The sequence below is a fragment of the Amblyomma mixtum genome, chromosome 2 (genome assembly GCF_055824585.1).
Source record: "Amblyomma mixtum isolate Tamu chromosome 2, ASM5582458v1, whole genome shotgun sequence".
NCBI lineage: Eukaryota > Metazoa > Arthropoda > Arachnida > Ixodida > Ixodidae > Amblyomma > Amblyomma mixtum.
In genome coordinates, this window is record NC_143013.1 from 195,325,201 (window position 1) to 195,352,195 (window position 26,995).

At 50.1% G+C, this 26,995-nt stretch overlaps 1 protein-coding gene and 1 pseudogene across 2 annotated transcripts in view; one reads left to right on the forward strand and one right to left on the reverse strand.

Annotated features, from left to right (window-relative positions):
* Positions 1-19,824, forward strand: part of LOC149362041 (uncharacterized) — a 44,135-nt pseudogene extending 24,311 nt beyond the window's left edge. Inside the window, exons 3-5 of the transcript XR_016288471.1 lie at positions 3,220-3,290; positions 5,239-5,325; positions 19,637-19,824. The product of XR_016288471.1 is annotated as an uncharacterized LOC149362041 (transcript). The remainder of the gene's footprint in view (positions 1-3,219; positions 3,291-5,238; positions 5,326-19,636) is intronic.
* Positions 5,804-14,624, reverse strand: LOC149362042 (uncharacterized). Its single transcript, XM_089567474.1, has 4 exons — positions 14,617-14,624; positions 12,181-13,222; positions 9,845-9,901; positions 5,804-5,812 (listed from the first exon to the last, which is right to left on the reverse strand). The coding sequence occupies exons 1-4, from the start codon at positions 14,622-14,624 to the stop codon at positions 5,804-5,806; spliced, it is 1,116 nt and encodes a 371-aa protein (XP_089423600.1).
* Positions 19,825-26,995: the final 7,171 nt, after the last annotated feature.

Below are 26,995 nucleotides of genomic sequence, written 5' to 3' on the forward strand. Positions count from 1 at the left end.
GTGACAACCTACCTCCTATAGCCTCCTTTAGCCAATACATATGGGAACCCCGTCATTTGACTGAAAATCTTTGTTTCCTTCTCGCACCAAGACGCAGCTTGTGACACGGTTAGATCGTACAAATAGAGCACGTCGTGTTGTTGTAAACAGGATGCGCTGTTTCTTTGACATTATCTTTTCTTTGTTCACTTACAAAATGGCTAGCTAAAGCTCAATTCTTTCCTTTATTGGAGTTAGGGAAAGCGTCGGATGGTCACCTTGGCGCACTTTCCTACCTGTCGTAATTATCGCGGTGTGTTTACACTTAATTAAGCGATGAGAAAAAATAACAAGCCTGGTTGTCAAACCTGGTGGTACCAAAGCAGTTAGGTGTAAAGACACGTGACTACCTGAGTTACATTGAGGCTTCTAGCACCCAGAGATGTCATAGTTCTTTCGACGAAAATTTGTTGGCGCGTGTTTCTTTGCCTGTGTTGGCGGCAAGCGCGCACACATGAAGAGGATGTTTAGAAACACCGAGTGGCAGTTTAACAGTTTTTCACCCTCTGGGAGCAAACTTGTTTGTGAAAAACTCACCGTTCCTTCCGAAACTTAACCTGGAGATCTAATTTACTCTTAGGACGAGCCATGGCCGAATAGTGCTGCAGGATAAAGTGTAAAGATTGAGGTTCTTTTACCTTCCCTGTACTAGTCGTCATTTCTCGTAGAGTTGAAACTGCGCCTCTGAAGCCTTTAATGACTCATTGTCAAGGTATATGTACGTTAGCAGTACCTGTACGTCTTTCCGGCCTCCTGATTGGTCTCCTCCAAGCTGTGACGCCACTGTCGCTAGGCGCATGTTCGCGCCTCCTGAGTGGCGCGCTTGTGTGACGTCACTGTCGTCGGGCACGGGTGTCGGAGCGGCTCAGCGCTGCGCGGGCTGACTCATCGCATCGGTGCGCAAGGCGGCCGTGTGCTAGGCGGCGTGCCCGGACGCGATCGTAGACGTACATGGCCAGTTGAGACGCATTCATACAGGCAGCTACGAGACCCCAACAAACATCATTGGAAATGGCGCCAGGCTACTGCCGTTTCACACTTTAGTCAGTGTCTGCAGTAATTTTTTCCGTAATATAGAATTTGGTCCCATAGCAATGTATTTGATATTTGCTTCGATGCGAACGTTTAGTGTTCGAAATCCCTAATCATTCCAAGCGAGCAACGTTTCTGAGACGCTTGCTTCGTGTGGTTTTTTTCAACGTACTCCCTACACCACTTCGCACTTCCGTACTTCCTACACAACTTAAGTACTTACGTACTTACGTACACCACAGTGTGAGCGCATCCAAAACCCCGACTCCATGGACACTTCTTAGGTGTATGCGCCATGCGCCTGCGCGTTTTCTGGAACCTGTTTGCGCATGCGCGTGGCAGACACCTGACAGGTACAAATCTCAGTGACACGCCTGCGAATGCGCGCGGCAGCAGACACGGGCAGCCGCGAGCATACGCGAGCGTGTCGTCCAGATCTTCACCAGTCAGGTGTCCGCCCGCGCTAGATGCGTCGCGCACGCGCCGGGATCGGCACAGTGATGCGCACCAGTTGAAAAACAGGCCGCCCCCTTGACATCCGCGAGAAGGGTCTGAAGTGACTGGAGCTGCCGCAGGCCTTTTCTCTGCGTGAAACTCTCCAATTAAGCGCAATGGCGCGAGCCGGAGAGGGAGCCAGCACAAGGCATATGGAGTTGGGTGTCCCTTTATGATGCCTGACACAGAGTGGTGCTGGGCGCGCAGGCGCGCGTCGCATGGGTCAAGAAGCTGTCCGCGGAGCCACTGCCTAAAAGCAACAGCCGTGCAACAACGCAGTTGTAATTTAAGAGTGGTTGTCGGAGGTTCATCGTATAGGTCTCAATCAACGAAATTATGCCGGCAACACGTGTAGGTCTACTAGCCGTATTTCCGACGGGCATTTCTGCAAAAAGGTCGAAAATGTTTGAATAACTGGGACAAATCTGCGCTGAAATCTTTTTTTTATGTAATGGCCCTCGGTAATACAAAAACACATGATTCTAAAATAAACTTAATGAGGATTAACCTTTTTTCAGCGCAACTTTTCCAAATCCACTTCACTTCACTTTCCCCTTCAAAACTATTCGAAGAACAATACTATTCACTTGGAACCAAAAAACCACTACTAGCACAGGCCTAGTTCCAAGATAGGGTACTAAAAGCGGGATTCGGCGTTTTGTTGATATCTTGAAACAGAGAAGTTTGCAGCAGACGTCCTTTGCAAGAAAATGATAGGGATGATGAACGAAAAGGAGGACAGCTTGGATTACGGAATATTGGGCAGCCTATGAGTACCTGTTGAGATCACAAGCAGGGAGCTGAATTGGGCAGGACATACAAAGCGGCGAACACATTGCCCATTGTCTGTTAGGGGTGCACAGTCTATTCTAAAGGAGAGAAACATAGCAGGCAGCTGCCACTCTTCCCCCTCCCATCCCCGTAAAAACCTAAGGAAAAGTGTAGCGTTAGAGAAAAGCGCAGAGATGAGATTATAAAAGTTCACTGTAATTATGTGGCCGCGGCTTCACAGGACCGAGGGGATGGAAGATGATCTGCAGCATTAGTCCTATTCTAGATTAAACCTGTGTATTGAGGAGATTAAAGATGGAAGCAAGGTAGAACGGTCAGTCGGCTCCCGCATGAAGAATTCTACATGTTTCGCTCGGAGAAAGGGGTTGAAGCTTCGACCTCACGGGCTAATAGGGTAAAAAGAGGAAGAGAGAATAGGCTTCGATAGCACTGAAGAATGGATGTCACGAAACAGTTATCGCCATATCGAAAACCTTTTTTTTGACCCTTCCCAATATACGATGACATCAGCTGTCCAGCTGATGAAAGCTGTCTGTAAAGAAAGCAACAAATTCAAGTACAAATTCTTTCAAACACACAGGCAAAATCAAACTTTTCAAGAATGACTCGACGGGGCACAAATAGTGCGTTGGAATATGCAAAAAGTACACTGGAATGTGTACCGAAAATGGAATTCTCCGTTTAGCTCATTCGTTCCCTCAATATTGCGCTGCTTTTGCGCAGATAGGCAAATGTGCTGGCTTTGAACTTTCACTGCCTTTTTATCCATAGCCTTAATTTTTTCCCCCTACTTTGATCATTTCACGCGTAGGCGAAAAAGCACTTTCGTAAGTTCCTTCATGTTTTCTTTTCCCTGTTTAGGTATGACGTAGATTACTGCCTGAACCTCACTACGACGGAGTCCTTCATGTTCGGGTTCAGTCCTTGCGAAGGTAAGCCTATATGCGCCATTGCACAAAGCTCTTCTACGTATTCTACTTCCACGCTGGGCATATTTTGATTTTGAACCTCTTGGGAGTGCTTGCAACCGGTTCCGTTACACGACGCTTTCTGGGCTTTTCATTTCCTCGATACCATAGAAAGCACTTACTCAAAGTTCTAGCCTCGACCGCTGTCATTCGTGCGCTGTGCGACGCAGTGGGTCTTGGCCAGTGGGTCACACGGTGCATTTCACAGCCTGATATGGTAAATCGATGTTTCGAGGTAAAGTTTGTGTTCGTGGTCGTACTCATTAGAGCACTGCACGGGCCTGAATTTGAGGCCCGAGCCCGGCCCGGGCCCGCGACCTGAAGCCCGAGCCCGGCCCAGGCCCGCGGCTTGAAGCCCGGGCCCGGCCCGGGCCCGCTAAATTATCGCTCTAGTGAGCCCGGCCCGGCCCGTGAATCCCGGAGGGAAGCCCAGCCCGGGCCCGGCCCGGCCCGTTTCACAGTAACTGAGCAAGTAGACCGCTACTACACCGATAGGGAACTGGCCGACAAAGGTTCTGAAACCGCAGTTTGGCTTAAAGAATGTTGGTTCTTTTTAACCCAGAAGGAAGTGATGAAGTGTAGTTCTCGCCAGGCCCGTCTTTTGGAGACTGGTCTCGTGTAGGTGGGCAAAGATAAACTCGGAAGTTCCAAGAGCCAAATAAAAAGGGCTGCATACACGCGTACTAGTCTACTGCGTTCCCCCATGATTGTAATCAGTTATGTTCTGACGCCTGCGAAGTATAAATATTAAAGCTGCCTAGCAAGCAGTAGGATGACATTTTTTTTACTGAACGCGATCTCACAGGTTGAGTTCATAGCCGAACTGGTCACCTTTCAGCAGAAACGAAAAGCCAAAACGCTTGAGTATTTCATGGTATGTGCTTGAAGACCATAAGCGTCCTAAACTAATATGTTCTTCCCTAATGCATTTCTAATAGTGTATAGGTATGTTTTGGGAACGCGAATGGTCAATGGCCAATTAAGGCCGGTTGAATTTTACTCTTACTGCACCGCGGCGTGGAAATAAGGAAATAAATAAGTGAATGAATAAAGCTTAGTTTTTTTCTCAGCGCGTACTATAACTCATAGCTCAAACATGTCGCTGCTTCAAAGCCACAGTTCTGCACTTCACTCTGCAATATTGAATGAAAAGTCGGACACCAGCCGTTTCTGTACGGACCGAAGCCTGGCTCGGGCCCGCAGCTTTAAGCCCGAGCCCGGCCCGGGCCCGCAACTTCAGGCACGGGCCCGGCCCAGGCCCGGCAAAATATATCATGTCCCGGCCCGGCCCGGCCCGCGGGCCGGGCCGGGCCCGGGCTTTCGGGCTGGCCCGAGCCCGTGCAGTGCACTAGTACTCATTTCGCTTCGGAGATCTTGTGTCGACCCAGTGCACAAAGCCCGTCCCTCGCCCTAACTTCGCTGTCATCAGGTGACGCGTATAGTCGAGAAAAAAGGAAAAACTCGTCGAAGCGCTTTGAAACCAGAAAAAAGAAAACATTTTAAAGATTTATGGGGACACTTAAGAGCCGCTATCAGGCGTATGAAGCGCACAGAGTTAATTGCTCCGTTCAGCCGTTTCTCTTCAAATACAGTCACTGTTATTTGTTCACACTTGGAAATTTATCATAATTATCTCAACACCTTTTCCACGTTCTTTTCTTATAACTCTTCCGCACTGCAGTTTACGCGCATAATGCTGCTTCTCGGTATATATAAAAATAATGGTGGTACTCACTGCACTATACACACAATCACGAGTCCGCAAAAAAGCGTTCCTCCCGGACGCAGGTTCCGCGCTGAGAAAACTTGATACAGAGATGGCAGGGACAATGCACGCAGAATATTTTGTCAGGATGTCTGGGCGCACTTGCCTTCGGTAGCCTGAGCACTACATTTTCTTTCTGCCTTGCAGAGGGACCAATTTCTTCCGTGAGCCAGGCGTACTACTTCAATGGGGAGAGCTGCTTTATTGCGCGATTCCCTCTTTTGGGCAACGAATGTAAGTCACGTCAGTAACTAAGCGCTCGAACCCGTGAAGCATGCCAACACAAAATACCGTTAAGTAATTGAAAATACATAGCTCGTTATTGCTTTTATCGGTTTAGTCTTTGCTGCACCTCAAGAATTATTACCATTATTCGCCATGAAGCCACTGGCATTTGAAAACAGGCTGCAAATTTCACCTAGGCGTTAGAACGTGTTCAAAATCGTAATAAAATAAGATTATTTCTCAGCTGTAAACTGAGGATATCTTGGAGTGAATCCAGCGCTCTGTGATAAAGAAGGCTGATATTTTGTGGTACAAACTGACACACAGTGCTCAACTGTAATTTTCCGTCTGAGCTATCCGCAAAAATGTCACCTCCTGGTTGAAACACGCTCTATGTACGGGTTTTCTTAGTGAAATTTATTTAAAAATCACTTCACTCGATTTGATGCTGTTACTTGCGAGTATGTTTTTGCAGGCTAGTTGGTGCCTAAGCATTCTGAACCCAGAATGTTGATGTTGTTACTAGAGCAATGACATGATGTTTCTGCACGGCTGGTACCAACAAGAGTATGTATATTATGGGTGAAGGAGCTGCAGCAACACTTTAGATTAAAAATAGCATTATGTTTGCTCATGTCGCAAAATATGACTTTTACCACAAAATGGAAATAACTCTCTCTTTCTGACCACATTTGCTTTTCGTGCGCTCCGAGCAAGGTCATTGAGTTCAGAGAGAAATTTACAAATTTGCTCAGGTCCTACTACACAGCATTTAGAAAAAAATGCTTTCGAGGAAAGGAAATGGAGAAGTAGCTGTCTCACTCATCAGTGAAAACCTAGACCTTACCGTGCGGAAAGGGAGAAAAGAAAAAAGAGAGAAAGAGGTGCTCTAGCTAGTGTTAACCATGAGTTTCGAGTATCTGGGGATGGTTACGGCGCAATGAAATATCACAGCACACGAGCGCCTTTTAAGGCGGAAGCCTTTAATGCCTTATCGTTGTAAGCAGGAGTTTTCGACAGAAATGTCACGCTTTTCAATTGGTCGAAACGGTCGTGAAATCACAGTGCGGGAATTTAAAACGGGCCAATTGTGCTTTGGCTTTTAACCATGCAACCAGTTAAAGGGATCGTATAGTGATGCTCCAAGTAAGTGGGAATGATCTTACTTAATTGCTTAATTACCCAATTAGCCTAATTAACCTTTCTAGTCCGTCCAGATAAATAAATAAAACCGAGTAGGAAATTGGTCGAGTTCGGGAATCGAACCTCGGTCTCCGGAGTGCGAGACGAGCATGCTAACCACTCCGCCATGCCAGCTTTTTTTTTCTTCAACATGGTATTTATTACAGTGATGTAATGTTCTATGTACATGAACTATATACAAGCCATTATGAAAACAGTGGGAAACAATACATATTCAAAAGACCATGCACTAGAAAAGGGGCAGTGCAGAGCACATTACTAATAGTGAGTGCCACTCCGGTTCGCACTCAGTCTGGGCATACACGTCTCTTAGATGAACAACCAATCGACTGAAGTTATCCTTTGTAGACACAACAGGTTCACAGTGTCTGTCCATCATGCGGGGTTTCCAGAGGCTGTGCAGTCCAATCAGAAAGAACATGTCCAGGGGTTCATCAACAAATGGCAGCGCAGTGAGATTGCGAACAGAATGTGGAGTCAGATGAATTCTTTTTTTAAATGGGCGTTGCAGGATATCCCAGAAGAGTACTGCATCTTTGCAACTGATGAAAGAATGCTCAATTGTTTCTGGTTCATCATAATGGCGGCGATTAACGGTAGACACAAAAATGCCCTTTTTCTCTAACCATGTTCTAACGGGCAACGTACCGGTGTGTAACTTAAAGAAAAAGGTCTTTGTACACGGCGAGACTGGCATCTTCCGTACTCTTTTGAGTACGTCATGCCCCGGTAAACCAAAATACAGATGGCGGTACATGGGCGGAGGGAAGAGCATACTAATCAAATCCTTATACAAATTTTTCCTCGACACTAAAAAAAGGAACTCAGGAGAAAAACGTACAAGTAGGAAACGGACAGCCAAATACACCTCTTGCATTATGCCCCAAAAACACGGACGGTCACAAACATTGGAAGACACAATGAGGTTCGGTAAAACATGAACTCAATTTGTTTGCAGGAATGAACGTACTATTGGGTGTGTAGTGTCACGGAAAAACATGAAACGTGACACTATCTGACGGACATACACGTGAACTAGACCAAGGCCGCCAGCGCTTACAGGCCGAAAAAGGTTATCACGCCTCATGGATTCAAAAGACGAATCCCACACAAAAGTAGCGAAAACCCTGTGAAAACGCTGGATAGGAAGTCTTGCGCAATGAATAATTTGCAGTACATAATATATTTTAGTGGCGAGAAACAGATTACAGGCGGTCGCCCTGCCAAAAATTTAGAGGCCATGGGGAACAAACGTTTGAGCATAGCGCTGAAGAGTTGACACGCGGTCTTTCCAATAATGTGCGCTATGCTTATGGGCACTCAAAGGAACGCCAAGGTACTTTGGTGGCCTGCATGTCCATGTTATACCAGCATATTCAGCAGGTGTCGAACCCCAGCTACCAAACCCAGGACCGCAACTCTTAGAGCGATTAATCCGACTTCCTGACACCGAACCAAAGTCCTCCGTTAAACGAATAACCTCATCGATGCTTGGCTTATCAGTACAAAAAAACGCAAGGTCATCTGCATAAGCCAATACCTTCAGTTCGTGGCCCATTATTCGGAAACCATTGACAGCTCTACTGTTTATAACACTTATGCAAAGTGGCTCCAAGTATAATGCGAACAGGAACGGAGACAGTGGGCACCCTTGTTTCACCGAAGACTGAATTGGGACTGGTTGCGAGAGACAGCCATTAACAATCAAGCGCGTGGTACAGGATTTGTAACAAAGGCGTATGCCAGTAGAAAGTATTGAACCGAGATTGACGTGTTTAAAAGTGCAAAAAGACATGAATGGCACACTCGATCAAATGCCTTTGCCAGGTCAATTGGCAGCATTGCTAATTGTTCTTGAGCGTCACTGCAATACTGCAACACCGTACGCGCTACATGTAGGTTAGATTGTATTGATCGTCCCCGCAAGCCACATGAAGGTTTGGAATGAACAAAGGCGCGTCTAGTGAATACGGTGTCTTCGTTCACTCCCATCTTCCTGCCTTCCCGTTACGGCGAGGTTTAGGTGTCCACCCAGATATTCGAGACAGATACTTTTCCTTTCCTCAAAAACCAATTTACCGTCGAGCAAGGCGTAGAGCCGAACGGGCGATGGCGTTCTATGGACTCCCCGACAGCGTTGCAAGGCGCTGCCGCGTTCCACTCTTCGAGGCGAAGCTTAACATCTTAGCCACGCATCAGTGACACAAGCAGCAACACTGCGCTTAAGGCTTTCGCCTCACCGCACTTTAGGTCAACAAAGTGCCCCGCCCCTGAATTTGCATTTCATTTTCGTCGATACGGGGCCCTGCTGCCCGGGTAAAACTCGGGTCGTCTGGTTCAGCAGATGAGATGCCTAGCAACTGAGGCACTGTGGCTTTGGTTTCGTCAGGTTAAGATTCTGTATAAGAAACTTCACGGCATATGTACGTGGACTAAAAGCCTAAAAGCGTGCTCTATTCATATAAAAAATGTCTTGCTTATATTTTAAATAAACCTTGGTACTCAACTGGACGCTCTTGCTAGATAAATCACAATGCGTTTCTGCATGACCGGTGCCAGCAGGAGTATGCATTTTATGAGCGAATGAGTTGCTGCATACCCTTCAGTGTCAACTCCTTTAGGGTAATCCATTTGTCGCAGCAAGGTTGTTTTAACTAATATATTAGCCTCCTCCTAATCACATTTGCTTTGTGTACACACCAGGCACGGTCGCTACATTCAAGGTAAACTTTATTCAGGTCTTGTAACGGTTCAAGCACATCAGCTGAATATTCAATATTGTAACGTACTTGTTGACGACGGGGGCTTTAATAACAAGTGCGAAGACAGAGAAGGCCACGGCGACAGACTCCACACGGCGCGAGCCCTACTTCTTCGTCGTCAGCAGCTATGCGCCACCTGGCAATGCTAGGTGGCATTATTCCCCCCTTATGCAAAAAAAATAGCGCTGTCGACGTAACAAAAAATAAACAAAACACGAGCAAAGTTCCGCAACTGAAGCGTTCCAAGACATCAACACGTCTGCGTCACCGAGTATAGTAGGGTTTAAGCCGTACAACGTGCACAATGTCAGAGCTGGGCTGTCGGCGTCGGGGTTGCGCAACACCGTCCGGAACCACTTCATAGTTTACGTCACTCACACGCCGGATCACTCTGTAAGGGCCAAAATAGCGGCAGAGCAGTTTCTCGCACAAGCCTTGGCGACGGACAGGAGTCCATACCCAGACTTGGTCACCGAGTTTGTAGTCAACCTGTCGGTGGCGAAGGTTGTAACGGCGCGCATCGGTGCTCTGCTGATGCCCGATGTGCACGCGGGCCAGCTGACGGGCTTCTTCAGCACGTTGGTCAAATTGTTGAGCGTTTGGGTCGAGTTGGTCATCCTCTGGGCACGGGAGCATGGCATCAAGCATGCTCTGAACTTCACGTCCGTACACCAGGCGGAACGGTGTAAAGCGCGAAGTTTCCTGCAGGGCGGTGTTATAGGCGAAGGTGACATACGGCAGGACCTCATCCCAAGTTTTGTGCTGGACATCTACGTACATGGACAACATGTCCGAAAGGGTCCTGTTCAATCGTTCGGTTAAGCCATTGCTCTGCGGATGGTAGGCCGTGCTCTTGCGGTGCGTTGTGCAGCTCAGCCGAAAGATGTGGTCGATTAGCTGCGCTGTAAACGCCGTCCCTCTGTCTGTAATGACGTGCGATGGGGCGCCGTGTCGCAAGACGATGTTGTGCATGAAAAACTCCGCGACTTCGGAAGCTATGCCACGAGGGATCGCCTTGGTCTCGGCGTAGCGAGTCAAATAGTCGGTAGCAGCTATGATCCACTTATTGCCGGCCTGCGACAAAGGGAAAGGGCCGAGGAGGTCCATGCCGATCTGGTCGAACGGAGCGCGAGGGGCTGTGACGGGCTTGAGAAAACCCGCCGGCTTAAGTGGTGGCGTTTTCCGGCGCTGGCATTCACGGCAGCTTTTAACGTAGCGTTTGACATCAGCAGGAAGTCCAGGCCAGTAGTACATGTTCCGCTCTCTGGCGAGCGTACGTGAAAAGCCCAAGTGGCCAGATGTGGGCTCATCGTGGCAGGCGAAAAGAACGTCAGCTCGGAGATCAGCTGGAATGACCAGAAGGTAAGGTCTATCGTTGCCTCTCGAGTTCTTCTTGTACAAGAGGCCTTGCCGCAAACAGAACAAGCCAAGACGTCGAGAGAAGTGGCGAGGTATAGCCGTATCGCTACCTTCAAGGGCGGCAATGAGAGGGCGAAGTTTCGAGTCCGCCCTCTGCCGGGTCAGTAGGTCGGAGGCGGTGAGCGTACCATGGAAGCCGCTGTCGTCATCGGGCGCTGCGTCGCCAGTATCAATTGGTGCACGCGACAGTGTATCGGCTTCTTCGTGTCTGCGGCAGGACTTGTACAGAATAGTGATGTCAAATTCCTGGAGCCGTAAGCTCCAGCCTGCCAGGCGTCCAGATGGGTCTCGCAAATTTGCCAGCCAGCATAGGCAGTGGTGATCGGTTACGACTTTGAATGGGCGGCCGTATAGATAAGGGCGAAACTTCATGGTGGCCCACACGACCGCAAGACATTCTTTTTCAGACGTGGAGTAATTGCTCTCGGCGCGGGAGAGAGTACGGCTAGCATAAGCGATAACCCTCTCAAAGCCCTCTTGGTATTGAACAAGGACAGCGCCAAGACCGATGTTACTGGCGTCGGTGTGGACCTCGGTATCGGCATCTTCGTCGAAGTGCGCAAGAACGGGAGGTGTTTGAAGCCGCTGGCGGAGCGTAGAGAAAGCGGTCTGTTGCTCAGAGGTCCAAACAAAGGAGGTGGTATTCCTGGTGAGACGCGTCAATGGCTCGGCAATCGTGGAAAAGTCCGCAATAAAGCGCCGATAGTATGCACAGAGACCCAGGAAGCGCTGGACAGCTTTCTTGTCGGTTGGAACGGGAAACTGCGCGACGGCGGCAGTCTTTTCGGGGTCCGGCCGCACTCCCTCAGCGCTCACAACGTGGCCCAGAAATTTGAGCTCTTCGTAACCGAAATGACACTTCTGGGGCTTCAGGGTAAGGTCAGCCGAGCGGAGAGCGTCGAGGACAGCCCGCAGGCGCTGGAGATGTTGATCAAACGTTTCCGAAAAAACGACGACGTCGTCCAAGTAGACAAGACAGCTTTGCCACTTGAGGCCTGTGAGGACGGTGTCCATCATCCTTTGAAACGTAGCCGGGGCGGAGCACAAGCCGAAAGGAAGCACTTTGAATTCATAGAGGCCATCTGGAGTCACAAAAGCGGTTTTTTCGCGGTCCCGTTCATCTACTTCAATTTGACAATAGCCGCTCTTCAAGTCAATAGATGAGAAGTACTTAACGCGCCGTAATCTATCCAGGGAATCGTCAATGCGCGGCAACGGGTAGACGTCCTTTTTGGTCACACTGTTCAGTTTGCGATAGTCGACACAAAACCGGAGAGTGCCGTCCTTCTTCCTAACGAGGACGACAAGCGAAGACCACGGGCTTTGGGAAGGTTGAACAACGCCATCATCAAGCATTTCCTGAACCTGGGTTTTGAATAACTGCCCGTTCTTTAGCAGAAACACGGTAAGGCTGCTGTCGTATAGGGCGAGCGTCGTCATAGGTGATGATGCGGTGCTGCGTGATGGGTGTTTGACGAACCTTCGAGCAAGAAGCGAAGCACGGCTTGTATTCCTTCAGCAGCTGCTCCAAAGCCAGTCGTTGTTCCCGAGGCAGGTGGCAGTTTATGTCGACGTTTGCAAGGGAGGGCTCGTCAGTGCCGGCTGCCGCGGACGCAAAACAAACAGGAGTATCGATAACAGGTTCGGCAGAAGCAATAGCGGTTCCTTGAAAAAGGTGTCGGTATTCATTACAAAAATTAGTGACCTGGACCGCAGATCGGCCACCACGAAGCGTCAGTAGACTGCGAGCGGCACAGATGCCTTGAGTAAGCAGGAGTGAACAGTTAGCCTCGGCGACTGCTTCTGCGTCATGCAAGTCGTTGCAGGTGACTTCAACCAAAACACTGCTCCGTGGCGGCAACGTGACACTGTTAGCAGAAACACGAAGGGCGGCACTGCGGTGGCAAGAGTCGGCGAGGTGGGTGGGTTGACTGGTCGAAAAGGTGATGATTCGTTGCCGGAGGTCGATAACAGCACCATACTCCCGCAGAAAGTCAATGCCGACAATGAGATCGCGGGAGCAATTGCACAGAACTACACAACTGACGACCAACGTAGATCCGTGAATCTGAACGCGAGCCGTGCAAATGCCCTTTGGGGTAACGAGATGACCACCGGCTGTACGGAGATGCACCACAGAACATGGAGTAAGCACTTTTTTCAGAAGAGTCGCCAATTTATCACTCATAATTGAATAGTCGGCACCGGTGTCCACTAATGCACTGACTCTGTGACCGTCGAGAAGAACAGGTACGTCCAAAGAAACGGGGCTGTCTAGGTCGGATGACGGTGCCATCTGTTCACGGTCGGAACGTAGCGGCGGCGACGGGAGGTCTTCAGCGCAGCGACTCCCAGCGACCTCGCCCCCGAAGGTCGCTGGTCTCAGTTTTCCCGGCGAGGGCTGGGCGAGCGACCCTGTGCTGCTCGCGAGGGGCTGTGGGGGTTCGGGGAAGAGCGCCTCGGAGACGATGAGCGCGGCTGATGCGGCGTGCGGGCGGAAATTCGCTGTTCCGCTAGGAAGTCTTCAATGGCAGGGGGCCGATGGCCATACCGGGGTCTGGGCGAATCGGCTCGAAAGCCCTGCAGACCGACGCGCCGATAAGAGCAGTTACGGTAGAGATGTCCTGGTTCTCCGCAGTGAAAGCAGAGTGGCCGGTTATCAGGTGTGCGCCAGACATCGGCCTTCCGCAAAGGCGCTCGGCGATCGTCGAAATACTGCACTGGTGGAACTGAGGACCGCGGCTTAGGAGGCGTTACCGGAAATGGTGGCGGCGAAACCGCAGCCGGGCGCCTCGCAATTTCAGCATAGGTGGGGCGGTGGCAGTCTCCTGGTAGAGGAGGTGTTTCGACAGAAGGAGCCCTGAACGCCTGTTGCACCTCCTCGCGAACAAGAGCAGAAATCGAACCTAGCGCTGGCTGCGAAGGGCTGCAAAATTTCAGGACGTCTTCACGCACGATGGTGCGAATCAGTTCACGCAGATCGTCAGGGTGGCTCCCGGAGGTAGCAAACGATGCGGTGACAGCAGCAGCATGCACGGGCCGGTCGTAGGTCGCAGAACGTTGTTGCAGCACCTTTTCCATCGTTGTGGCCTCTGTAAGGAATGCAGCAACGGTCGATGGTGGGCTGCGCACGAGGCCTGCGAAAAGCTGCTCTTTGACGCCAAGCATCAAATGCCGGAGTTTCTTTTCTTCCGGCTTGGCCGGGTCAGCTCTTCTGAAGAGGCGCGTCATGTCCTCGACGTACATCTGAACACTTTTGTTCGGCAGCTGGATGCGAGATTGTAGTGCACGCTCAGCTCGTTCACGACGACCCACGCTTGTGTAGGCCTCCAGCACCCGACGACGGAACTCATGCCACGTGATTAAAAACGTCCTCTAGGTTTTCAAACCAGGTGCGAGCGCCATCCTCGAGGCTGAAGTAAACGTTCCGGAGTTTGGCTGCGTCGTCCCAATTGGTTAAACGCAGCTACACGCTCAAAATGAAGGAGCCAGTCCTCCACATCCTCAAAAAGTTCCCCACGGAACGTCTTGGGAATCCGCGGAGTCTGCAAGGTGTAGTGGGATGGCGCGGCAACGGCAGTTTGCAGAGGAGGAGGAGTGGCTGTCGCTGTCTCCATGGCGCCGCTCTCGACTAGTCCTACCTCCGAAGGCAGTCCCTGGATCCTCCGACTGAAGCGATGTACCGGGGTGTCAAGTGGTACAGGGCTGGCGCGAGGGCTTCCTGGAGGGGTCTCTTGCATGGGCTCACGGTTACCCCGCACCTCCACCCGACTGTAACGTACTTGTTGACGACGGGGGCTTTAATAACAAGTGCGAAAACAGACAAGGCCACGGCGACAGACTCCACACGGCGCGAGCCCTACTTCTTCGTCGTCAGCAGCTATGCGCCACCTGGCAATGCTAGGTGGCAATATACGAGACCATCACGTCTTAGGTATATGCGCTAATATTTTCATGTACACCAGAATGAAAATTAAAAAAAAAATCATTTGTTTAGTCGAAGCAGCCACCTTTATAGATAAAGACATGCCAAATATAACGACAATTTCCAAGGGGTCCAACATGAAGAAGAAGCAACGACGCGTTTCGAAGGCAGGAAATATCATCCAATTAGATAAACAACATTCGCTAACAAAGAAAGTTGTTACAGGTAAGTAACTGTACCTCAAAGGTCAAATCAAAGGAGCTGTGAAGGAAGCTATGAAGGAGAGTAGGAAGAGGGAAAGAGGTGCCCGTGTAATTTTGACCACCTGGAAATCTTTAGCTGGTGTTCACACCGCACAATGCGCGCGCTTCTTCAGCATTTTGATTTCATTATTGTGGGAACGCGGCGGCCCCAAGTTGTTCCCGCCCTCGGTCTAAGTAGCCAAGTGCCGTAACTGATGAGCCACCGCGGAAGGTACGACATTTATTGCGTCCTTGCCTCGCTGTTTACGAGTGCGGCTGCTGAGCACGAGAGTGGGGTCAAATCAGGGCCAGAGCGGGCTCATCTCGTATAAGATGAAATACTAAAGACGTCGGTGGGTAAATAAAGAACGCCCTTTAGTTACTCGAGATATTATTGATCCGGCGCTTGCGTTGCAAAGAATCGCCATAAAGCACGACGAGCTGACAGTTTTCGCAGTGCGAATAAAAATTTATTGGCATGCGCATAAAGTTTACTAATAAAAATATTCCAGTGAAATGTGATTCTTACGGGATTCTTCATGAGAACACTGTGAGAGCTGTAAAAACAAAGGGTATAAAGACACTGTCGTTGTGCGAAAGTTCGCATAGAAGCATAGAAAAAAAAGAGACTTGTATAAGCACAAGGTTTAAATAATATTGTACCAATTCCAACAGGTAAGGCATCCTGAATATCTACCTTCACATTACCACAAGTGTTGTTCCTTACTTAGGTTTCAAAGCAAGAAGGTAATTTCTCATGGGAAGGCAATAATATAAAGATTCTAGAGGCGTATGGCGTGCACTGATCAGGTCTGAAATTTTGTTCACAAAACCTTCTGTTATGTACTCAAAGGTGATTCGGCGCGTCAAACAGGACCGAGACAACAGAAGAAGACATATCCCAGTGAGCGACTTACAACTGTCCTCATTGAACAGCGTGTCTACTGGTCATTCTTTTTCGCGTGGACCCGAAACAACATAGCGACGTACAATGAAGACAAACGACGTTTAAAGAATGCCGAAAAAATGAAAGGAAATCAAGCAAATTTTCACCGTAGGTTAATATAATCACTACAAAGGAACTGCCACTCTCCGTTAAGAAACGCCAGGAATGGTTAGCACATGCAGAGCGCTAGCCCCTGAACGAAGAATCATAGAAGGTTGAAACGTCTCGCCTTAACTCTTTCCTGTCCGCGGGGAAAATGGTGGTTTTCAGGTCATATCATTAATATTTTTTTTCTTTAACAAAACTTGCTTGGTACAGGAGTGTATGGTACCGAATTGTAGAGGAAGAAATTCTCTTCACATTGTTATTAGTCACAGTCAACATGTTTATTGAGTAGAGAGAGAGAGAACAACTTTTATTTAGAAAGCCTGCAGAGTCGGTTAGGCTCCCCCCAAGCTGGGAGGACAAGCTTTTACCGCGACGCGGCCACTACGTCAATCTCGTGCGTTGTGCTCCTTGAGGTCTTGTTACGTCCCTCGCTACTTCCGCGGGTTCGAGAGGTGCCGCCCCCCTCTCCTCGGTTTCGCTCGGTCGCTGCCTCTCGAGAGCTGCCGAGACCTGCTGGACGGCCTTGAGTTGTATCTTTTGATCACAGCTCCTCGTTGCAGCCTCTAGCTGCGGCGGGATCGTCGTCTTCTCGCTGGCTTCGCGCGGATTTACGCTACAGTCCCAAAGGATGTGAGCCGCGGTGGCTCTCTCCTTCGCGCACAGTCTGCATATGTCGCTCGCGTGCACACTCGGACACACGTGTATTGAGTAAGAGATGAAAAAAAATTATCAGAAAGAAAATTGTAGTTACAAAGAAAAAACACACACAAACATCAAAGTTTCGTCAAAAAAATAAAACAAAAAAATTTCAAAATATACATTTTTTACAACAGGGATCGATGCAACATTGCAGCAAATTTTAGTTTGCTGCGAACAGTATTAGCTGCGCTAGGAAAGGAAACAGTAGTCCTAGTGACTATCGTGCCACCGCGCGAAACAGTTCCTTGTTGCCGTGAAGCAGAGGTTGGCCGCACATGTCTCACAGAAAACATTTGTTTTTTGTTCCACCTTTTTTTCTTCGTAGCACAATTTGCAGTTCCGGTACTTTGCATTTTCTGCGGCTTGTGCTGCAGCCCCTGAGGTGAATCACGAGGCGGAAACAGAGGGCGAACATTGGGGTCCTCAGGATGTGGCTCATCAAATCCGAGGAGTTGCTCGATCAATTCAAGTCTGAACGCGAACTGATCAAATCTTGATGTCCTCCACAATTCTGGCGCTTCGGGATGCTCCTGGCGATGCGCGTCAAAAAGTATGAAGCTGTTGACGAGCGCGCCGCCGAGGGCCGTGCAACACTCCGGCGCGCAACGCCGAGGTCGACCCCTGGCTGTCTTCGAGCCGAAAACACGACTCTCTGCGCTGCCGGCGGCAAGTTATCCCGCCCGAAAGACGTTGACACCCTGCAGATAAGAGTTATGACCTTCAGAACACTCTGATCTTTTCCGATAAGCGCGCAAGCAAAAGCGGAACATTTCGGGAGAGAAAGCGAAACTTACCGAGGCATGGCTGTTGACATTCCGGGTCGGTCTGACGCAGTTTCGCTGTCGGAGCTGAAGTCTGAAGAGCCGAAGTCGTCTTCTGAATCCTCACTGCTGTTCTCGTCCAAAAACGAACTCTCAGGAGCATCAATTTCTGTGGAAACGCGCGGTTTCGGCGCAACAGCAGCGCGCGACGTCGACGCCATGGTGGAAATAAGGAGCGCCGGTCAGCTGACTCCGGAGGGGCTTCAAAAATCACCGCTTGGCGGAAAAAGTAAAACCAAAAGCGAAACTGAAAAAAAGAGTTTCTTTATTTCACACTGGATGACGCTAGTTGTCCAGGAACGCTTCGAAAAGCGGGAAATTACGAACTTGAAACCATCGATAGCGGGCTATCAATGGGAATAGGCGCGGACAGGAAAGAGTTAAATCTGTTTTTTTTTTTGTTCGGACTAAAAAATTGTATAGCGAAATAAACTGGAAGAGCAGCAGCCCTTCCATTGCCCTGGTTAGCGCTTGCCGCTGTCGCCTCAAGAGACTTTAGATCATCTCTCATGCGTACATTGATACACCTGCAAGTTTGGTCAACGCAAAACTGACCACAAGTGAACGGGATCTTGCAGATGGTGCGCACTGCACACGGAACGCAGCTATTTTGCTCTTTGCAGCAGGCAGCTCTCGCCGGCGTGATCTAAAATATTTCGCTCACTTGTGCTCACATTTGGGATGAAAAAACTGGCAATTACATAACTGACTCTTTAAAAGAGCACGTAAACTCTCTTGGGGCTGACTGCGCTTTGCAAAAGATGCCGCAGTCCCGCAGTTTTTTGCATTCTAGTTATTTAAAAAACAAGAAAATACCAGCTTGAAAGGAAAATTTTTGAAGCTTCTGGCATTCTTTGTTCAGAGCCAAACGCGTGTCTGAGTGAACCATCTGTGGCGTCAATGAACAAAGATCTGGAGTTCCTTTGATAATGATTAATTTTTCCTCCGGTAAAATTTAACTCCTGTCGCATGTTCACACGTGCCTTGTTTTAGTATCATTTTTTTTTGCCTTTGCTTTTTCATCGTTGTGCATTTTGTGGTCTGTTATGCGCGCGGGAAAGCATATTTCTGTCGCCGTGAGTTTAAATCAGAGTAATTGTAAGTGGCACTCTGTAATTTGTATTTTAAATTGTCTCGCCGCTGTTTGGCGCGCCAAAACTGCATTCCAAAATGGGTCACCACCTGGCCTACAACGGAGCCATCCTAAATCTTATTAGTCACGAATAGCAGCGATGTGAAATTCCTTTGACTTGCTCATTAGCACGCGCTTGTGATAGCTTTTGTTCTTTTTTTCTTTGTTGCATATATTCCCCTCGCTCCCCTGTTTGCTTCGCTTCAGATACTTCAAGTGAATGTTTATAAAGCTGCATCAAACAGAGTAATAAGCAGCTGGATATTCTCACACCGCTAGAGTGTTTCGTATTCTGTGGTCCTCTTCATTTCATCGCAATGAAACTACAAGCAAAAACGAAAATGAGGAACTAACTATCCCCAAAAGGAGTGGTATTATCCTACGCCTTTTCTCGGTTAGCTCAGTTAAGGAATCGACGCTTTGCATCCGAATTCTCTTTCCTTAAGCACAAATAATACACAGCAGTACATAGGGCATCCCCATTCACCAGTCGTTCGCAGGCCAAACATCTAGAGTAATAATGATTGCCTTCATCTATGCTGTGCACTCTGACTCTTTGCACACTTGTATTCTACGTGCGATATTATTTCATGTTATTTTGTGTGACGAAAATACGCCGTCTCTTCCCCCCGGGCCTTTGAACATTATTTTGCGAATTTCTCTCTGACTTCATTAACGAGGTGAAAGGCAATATTTCGCGTGTCTTACGTTTTTGAGCGAGTTTTCTTGGCAGAAGCATAGCTAGGTAGTGCGTCTTGAGCCTAGTATACCGTAAATGTGCCAATAACTCCCATCGGCAATTCCAAAAACACATTCACTACTTTATATTCTTAGTAATCATTGATTCTTTTGTGGCGACGTAAATAAATATGTCACAAATATTTAGGAGCGCAATTTTTTTCGAGCCCAAATTCTGCAAAAATTCTGCAATGGGAATAAAAATCCCATTATTTCGCAACGGGGATTGCTCTCTGGGAAAGTTTACTTTTTGTTTCTTCTGGTCACCCCGGCACTAGGGTGGCAAAATACTTATACAAATGCCATTTTCTTCATTTGCCTGCAGATTGCATCCTCTGGGTGAAAACAGACTTGAAGGATTCTGCGCCTGAAGATTGTGTGAATCAATTTGAATTGGCTGCGGCCCGGAGAAGTACACTCTTTATGACAAAGAACAATGTTCCTAACTGTACTATAAAGGGCCAGTTGTTCAGCTGAGAGCGGCGATTTGTTTATTCCTATACTTCTGAATAATAAACTCGCACTCCATTTTATAGCGAACAAGAAGCTGTCTGAATGGCAATCTTTGGTGCATATGCAACCGCAGGTTGAAATAAATAATCATGGGGCGACTTATGAAGCACTCTATGGCCCCTCCGCAATTGAGAATGCTTTAAAATGCCGCTAATATGGTCGCCGGCGCAATGTTGAAAAGTTGCGTCACGGGAAGCTGCGATCGCGTCGTGGATGGGAAAAAACAGATGACTTCACTCATAAAATTTTTTTTGAGAGCGCGAAGAGCCGCTCCAGAATGTTTTAGAGCGGAAATGGCGGCGGCGCCCGTAACGTATTGGGGGCGGAAGCGGTAACGTCAGCGCCAGAAACTACGAAGGATAGCGTACGAGGACGCATATGACTTGCCGCACGAAGCTGTTCCTACGCTTATGTCGTGTGAATGAGAACCAGGTGGATTGGTTGTGCTGAGAACTTGTCGACGAACTGCTGTGCGTGCGGACGAGTGCTTTGGCGGTGCAGAGGTAGGTGCTGTGTGCGCTCCCTTTTTTTTCTCCGTCAGCGTTGGCAACGGGCAGACCATCGGCCTCGGACAATCGAAGGGCAGCAAATCCGCGCATCGAGTGGCTGAGGCTACTGCAATGTTGGGGCAATGAAGGGATTGGATCGCTTCCCAGTGAACCCAGAGGAAAAGGCGGCGGCGAAAGCGACCTTATTTGGCCACGGCACCATCCCCGGCGTCGTCGGCTCCGTCGGCGGCTTGCTTACTGCAGTAAAAACGCCACGTAGTGATGCCGGAAACATGGCAGAATTTTGGAGCCGCAAAATATTTTACACGCTGAACACCATGATCTGGAGCAGAGTGCCTTTTTGACCGCCGGCGTCCGCAAGCCGGGACCTCGACATTGCAAGCTGACGACTGAGTATGTGTGTCTCCTTTCTCGAAGATCTGCGACGCTAGCATGAAAATCCCTCGCTGCCCGTGATTTTGCTATCATACGTTTTCGTGGCGCAACCGGTGGCTGTGTCCGAAGATGGAATGAAGATTGCTGAATGATGGAGGGTTTCTTCAGGGGAAGCAGCCACAAAGCCTTCCCGATAATCGGGCTACCACGACATCATATATCAAGGTACAATGCTGCACAGTGGCTCATACCTAGCTTCAAGAATGAGGAGTGCTAGTTATGCCATATAATAGTACCGTACAACGACAGCGTATTGCATTTTTCTATAATTACTGTTATTAACGGGAGAGAGGCACAACACACAATATGTCAAAAAATAATCGTATTTCCTGACTAAACGCAGAGGCAAAAGCTGTGTATACATCATTTCATTAGTGTTGTGTACGACACGGATGTCAGTGTCATGTTCGGTATTTGGGCTATGGGTTGCTTGATATAACTCATTCATTACATAGACAACTAAGCGCTTCACTGCACATTTTCGTTGTGTAGGAGACCGCGGATACCCACTGAAGCCGTGGCTTCTCACGACAGTGTTGGGACATCCTGGTGCAAACTAGGCAGAAGCAGTACAACGCAGCGCATGCCCTAATGCAATGTGGGGTGGAGCTCTGCACTGGTGTCTTTAAAAGCCGATTCCCGAGTCTGCAGAGTAAATGGACACCACTACTAGATGAGCCAGGCGATGGTCACTATTGCAGCGAGGAGGTGGCGCCGCCCTGTTAGCTAGCTGCCTATCGTGCTCCGCTTTCACCTGCCCTTGGCCTGGTCCAGGGTCTCGCCCGCCCCTGGATTTCCTCTCCATCGATTCAGGAAGGCTTCCGAAGCACGTGGACACCATCGGCATCCCGGGCCGCTGCCAAGCTGGCCCTCCAAGCGCCTCCAGAAGTCTGAAGTGGCCCGGCGCCTCGCTAACCCCAATGCGCCGCGCCTGCACCTCTGCAATGCAGCGTCTGACCAAGCCCCTGCAGCCCAGACCCACTGATGCCGCCACCGCGGGGCATACTTCAACCGCCCACGTCACCGCGCACAATCCTGTCGCAACCAACGCTGGGAGCTCCGGATCGGCGGCCGCGGCGCAGCCGGCGGCGTTCGTCGTCGCCACAGCGTCCACTGCTAGCCAACTCCACGCTAAAGGACGCCAAGGTTTTGGGCCCATAGACGCGTCGTAGCCGCCTGCGTTGGCCGCCTCCGCCGGTGCCGCCGCGCCTACTCAAGCCACATTACCCGCTGACACCAAGACCTGCAGCCCAGCACCAGCGTCGCAGATTGCGTCTCAGGCACCCGACTCGCCGGCAGACATGGACTTCACGGCGTCCCCGGTAGACGACACTCGATCCCCGGAAATCGGCTGGAGCACCATCGGTGCCAGCTGTAAGCCTGCTTTCGCCACCCGATCCCGCTCCGAGCTCATCACTGTTGGCATCCAACTCCCCCCTGGTACCCTCACTCCCAAGCTGCCTCTCTACGACGTGCTCGGCGCAGTCATCTCCGCAGCACAACTTTCCTCCAAGACCAGTGCAGACATCACCCTTCAGGCCAAGCTAGCCCAAAGCCTTGTGTTTTTAAAAACTCATTCTCCTCTCACCGCATACCTCCTACTTTCTATCACGCACCTTCACCTTCACGGTAAGCGTATCAGCATCAAAACTTATGCGCCCCATCCTCTTATCTCATGCCTCGGCGTCATCCATAACGTCGGTGGCCACTTCACTCCTGATGAGCTCATGCATGGTCTCGAATCTTTCACAACAGATATTTTAGCTGCTCGCATGATGGGATCCAATTAATCGGTGCTCATAACTTTCGCTGATACCGTGATCCCCCACTTTGTATATTTCAAACACGTTGCCTTCCGGTGCCGTCCTCATAAACCTAGGCCTCCCACCTACACCAATTGTCTCACTATTGGACACCGCGCCCACAATGCCCCAGCACAGCGTTCCGGCCAAGTGCCATCGCTGTGCTGCTCCTATACCCGCTGACCCTTCCGCTCATGTACGAGCCCAGCCCTGGTGCGTTCATTGCCAGGTAAACACCCTCCCCTCCCTCGACCTCACCTGCCGCTTCCTACTTGCTAACCAACGCGAGTGTGCCAAAGCTGCATACCTTCGACGCCTAGCTTTGCGCCGGGCCACTCAACCTACCATCCCTCCTCATCCTCTAATCATGAACCTCCATCAGCTCCGATCGCGTCACCACCAGGCTCCTACGCCGCCATAGTTAAAGGATCCTCGGTGCCAGCGTCCCTCTCTTCTACAACACCACCCTCTCCATCCTTTACTGACGAGAGCCGCTCCTTCGACCTCCGGCTCGCAATGCTGGAATGCCAGCAGTGAGAGCAGCAGCGCATTTCCCACGATCTACAACAGCAGATACATGCCTTGACTCAAACCCTCCAGAGAACCACCTCCTCTCTTACCTCCCAGCTTACCAAACTAAATGGGCACCTTGCCACGTTCACCACTCCCTCCTTCAGCGCCCAGGTGGCCCCTTTGGCTGTCCTTGTAGAAACCACCACACAGGCACACCACACTCGCTTGGTTCAGCAGGATACTTCGGTTCTCGAGAAATAGAGGACGAGAAATGCAAGAAGTGCCGAGCGAGAGGGTCCCTCGACCACATAATATGGGAGTGTAGCCAATCCCCAGGCAGGGCAAAGAACATTAATAGTAGAGACGCCTGGGAGACCTTGCTCCGGAGCTCGGACCCTGAGCTCCAGCTAACAGCCGTCCGACTGGCTGAAGAGGCCGCCGGGATACAAGTGATCCTGACCAGCATCTGACGCGACTACCCCATGCGGCCGGATCTCTCCTGATCCTCCTCCCTCAACTGAGGGTATAGGACAGGGGAGGTCTAGATGAGGTAGTCTCATTCTGTTGGACAATAAATGTTTTTCACTCACTCACTCCGGATTCTTACCACCCTCCAAGCACAATCCAATCAATTGGAATCCTTCACTTCTATGCTCCACTCCCTGCATGAGTCACTGCCCCCGGACAAAAAGAAGGACGCGTACCCTCACGAGTCTCTACCTCTCCACTATCATAATGGCGTTTGGCGAGAACCTCTAGATTGTGCAGTGGCACTGCCGAAATCTTTGCCACAATAAGACCCCATCCACCGGTATCTACTCACCCGCCCCTCCTTATCTCATTTGCACCTTCTCCAGGGAGACTTGGACGACCCGCACTCTCCCAGGCTACCACGCCTACCATGCAACTACAGCCACACCACCTGCGTCTATTTATGTACGCACTGACGTGCTCGTAGAGCCAATTGACATCCCCTCCACCCTCCTTAAATATTTAGTTGGCCGAGTTGCCCACGCACTGGCCCTCAGCAAGGTCTTGTACTTTGCACCCTACGCTTCCTTCACTCAGGTTCAACGCTCTCGAGACTGCCCTTGTGGGCCTCTACAAGGCAGCTCTCAACCTCCCTATCACTACCTCTACCGCTAAGCTCTTTGCCACAGGCCTCTTCTATCCTCTTCGTTCTCTTCTCAGTCTCCATCGTGACTCGCAGCTTGCCCGGCTTTCCCTTACCCGCCAGGGTCAGTGGTTATTGACTCAAGCGGGTGTCTCGCCCATTACAATCTCCCCATTTTCCTCGCCTATTTCCACCCCCGCTCCCAATCTTCGTATCCTTCCCCTCCTGTCCAACATGTCCCCGTCCTGCACGCCGGCCGTCGTCATGCGGCAGCGCAGCACCATTGCCCTCTCTTCGATATCCAGGGTGTAGCCTACACGGATGTCTCCTTCGTGGCTCCTCGAGGTTCCTGCGGCTACGCCCTGTACCATCCACACCTCCCTGCTCCTGAAACCCACACCAGCGGGCCGTATCTACGCCCTCCGGAAGCATTGTCTTTAGAGGTCCACGCCATTGCGCATGGCCTCCAGTCATTTGCCCTCCTTCTTTCTCTCCAAGAGTACGAGGGGGTACCCAAAAGAAACCGGACTAATTTTTTGAATCGGCACAGCTTCTGTGGTACCGCGTTTTGCCGCTAGGAGCGCATAGAACGAACATTCCAGAGTCAGTAAGCCGAGTGCCGTCGCTGAAGGACGTCAGACTACTTTAGGCAGAGTTTTAGAGTGACGACTGTTTTGTGTGAGCGTCGTTTTTGCAATGGCTGATTTTCGTGAACAGCGTGCGGCGGTGAAATTCTGATTTTTTCTCGGAAAAAGTTTAACGGAAACTCTCCAAATATTTAGAAAGGCGTTCAAGGACGATGCTATGGGGACAACTCAAGTGTTCCTGAATTAAATTCTGAATCAAAGCAACAGTCATGCCAATGGAAAACTTCAAATTCACCTCGTCTCAAGAAAGCTCGTCAGGTGAAACCAAACCTCAAAACAATGCTGATTTGTTTTTTCGACTTGAGAGGAGTCGTCCATTCAGAATTTGTTCCGCAGGGTCAGACAGTTAACCAGGCTTCCTGTTTGGATGTTTTGAAAAGACTGGGCAACAGTGTTTGGTGGAAGCGGCCTGATTTGTGGCAGACGGGTGACTGGTTTTTCCACCATGGCAATGCCCCTGCTCACAGAGCCCTGTCTCTACGACAAATTCGGACCAAAAATGGCATGACCTCTGTTCCTCAACCTTCATACTCACCCGACCTTGCCACGTGCTACTTTCTTTGTTTCGTAGAATGAAAAGACAGGTGAATGGAAAGCGTTTTGCTGATGTTGCTGAGGTGAAGGAAAAAAACGACGGAGGGACTGTCAAGCATCACAAAAGATGAATTTAAACAATGTTTTGAAAAATTGAATGAAAGATTCGACAGACGTATCATTGTAAGTGGAGAGTACTTAGAAGGATATTGAAGGTCTGTGCTGAAAATGTGAACTAATAAGTTGAAACAAAAATAAGTCCGGATTCTTTTGGGTACCCCCTCGTACACAGTCTATTCAGACTCACAAGACGCTACACACCATATACAAAAACGCACCCTGACCCCTTCTCTCCAACAGGAGGTCGAACGAGCGGTCTCCGCACAGCAGCCTTCCATCGTTTTCCTCCGCTGGGTCTCTGGGCCTTCAGGGATTGACGGCAATGAGCTGGCCCATCAGCTCGCCCGCGACACGCTTTTCCGGGCACCGTTGATCCCCTGACCCAAGCCCTCGGAGGACGGTGGGAGAGACACCCTTCGCCACACCATAAAAAAGGTCTACCTTGAGCTCCGCCTCGACAAACGCTTTTACCGTCCCCCTCATCCCTCACTCACGGTGCGGGAGTCTGGCCTTCTTCGGCACATCCAAAGGAATGCAGTTGCACCCCGTCCCGTCCCTTTCTCTATCGCTATTGGTCGAACCCTTCCTGTCCCAAATGCCCCTGTATCTATGCGAACCCGGCCCATTGCCTCTTCTATTGCCCGGCTGCTCAGCAGTCGGGTTCCTACCCCCCACCCTCTCTATACATCACCACCTGGCTCGACTGGCTTGGCGCTGAAGGGGAAGAAGAACAGCGAGTTCTGGTCGCCCAAGCAGTCGACATGCTCGGCCTATAAATTATGGTAAAAAAAAATTGGAGGCTTATCAAGGTTAAGCCCAGTGGATGCGAAGCAAGTCCTTAGCGTTTGGAGGCATCTTGACCGCATACACGCCCGGCGCAAAGACGCTGGCGCAGTTGCGGGCACAGAGACTGGCGCGACGGCGGGCACGCGCCGCCTCATCCCTGGCGTGACGTCACATATCACGTGATGCAGCGATGGTGGCGCCGCCGCCGCGTCGCGCGCGACGGCGCGAACCGAAGCGTGGAGGTCTCCGCCGGGTGACGTCCGACAGCGCGATATGAGGCCCCATCTGCAGCCGGTGTGACGTCATAACGTGACGTCATGTCACGTGACCTACTTGAAGGTCACTTGAAGGTCAATGGTGGCCACCGACGGGCGTCGCGCGAAGGCCCGAAACCTACGTTAATACGCTTCGCATAATAAAGGTCGTTTACTACTTCTACTTGCAGCGAGTGCCGCGTTGCACATATGCCTGAAGGAATCCTTGGCAGCGGATGGTGCGGCAACAGTGGCAACAGCAGCTACACTCCTTATTACCTGGCAGCAGTGGCTGCAATGTCCCACCGTGCCAGGGTGGCGAGTTGTCGCAGTCACTCTTGCTACTGGCACTGCCATGACCTTGTGTTGGTCTGTAAGCACCTGTGTGACATATATCCTTGGCGAGAGGCAGCCGAGCGCCAGTATTTGTAAAATTAGTTTTTCCTACGTTTGCTTG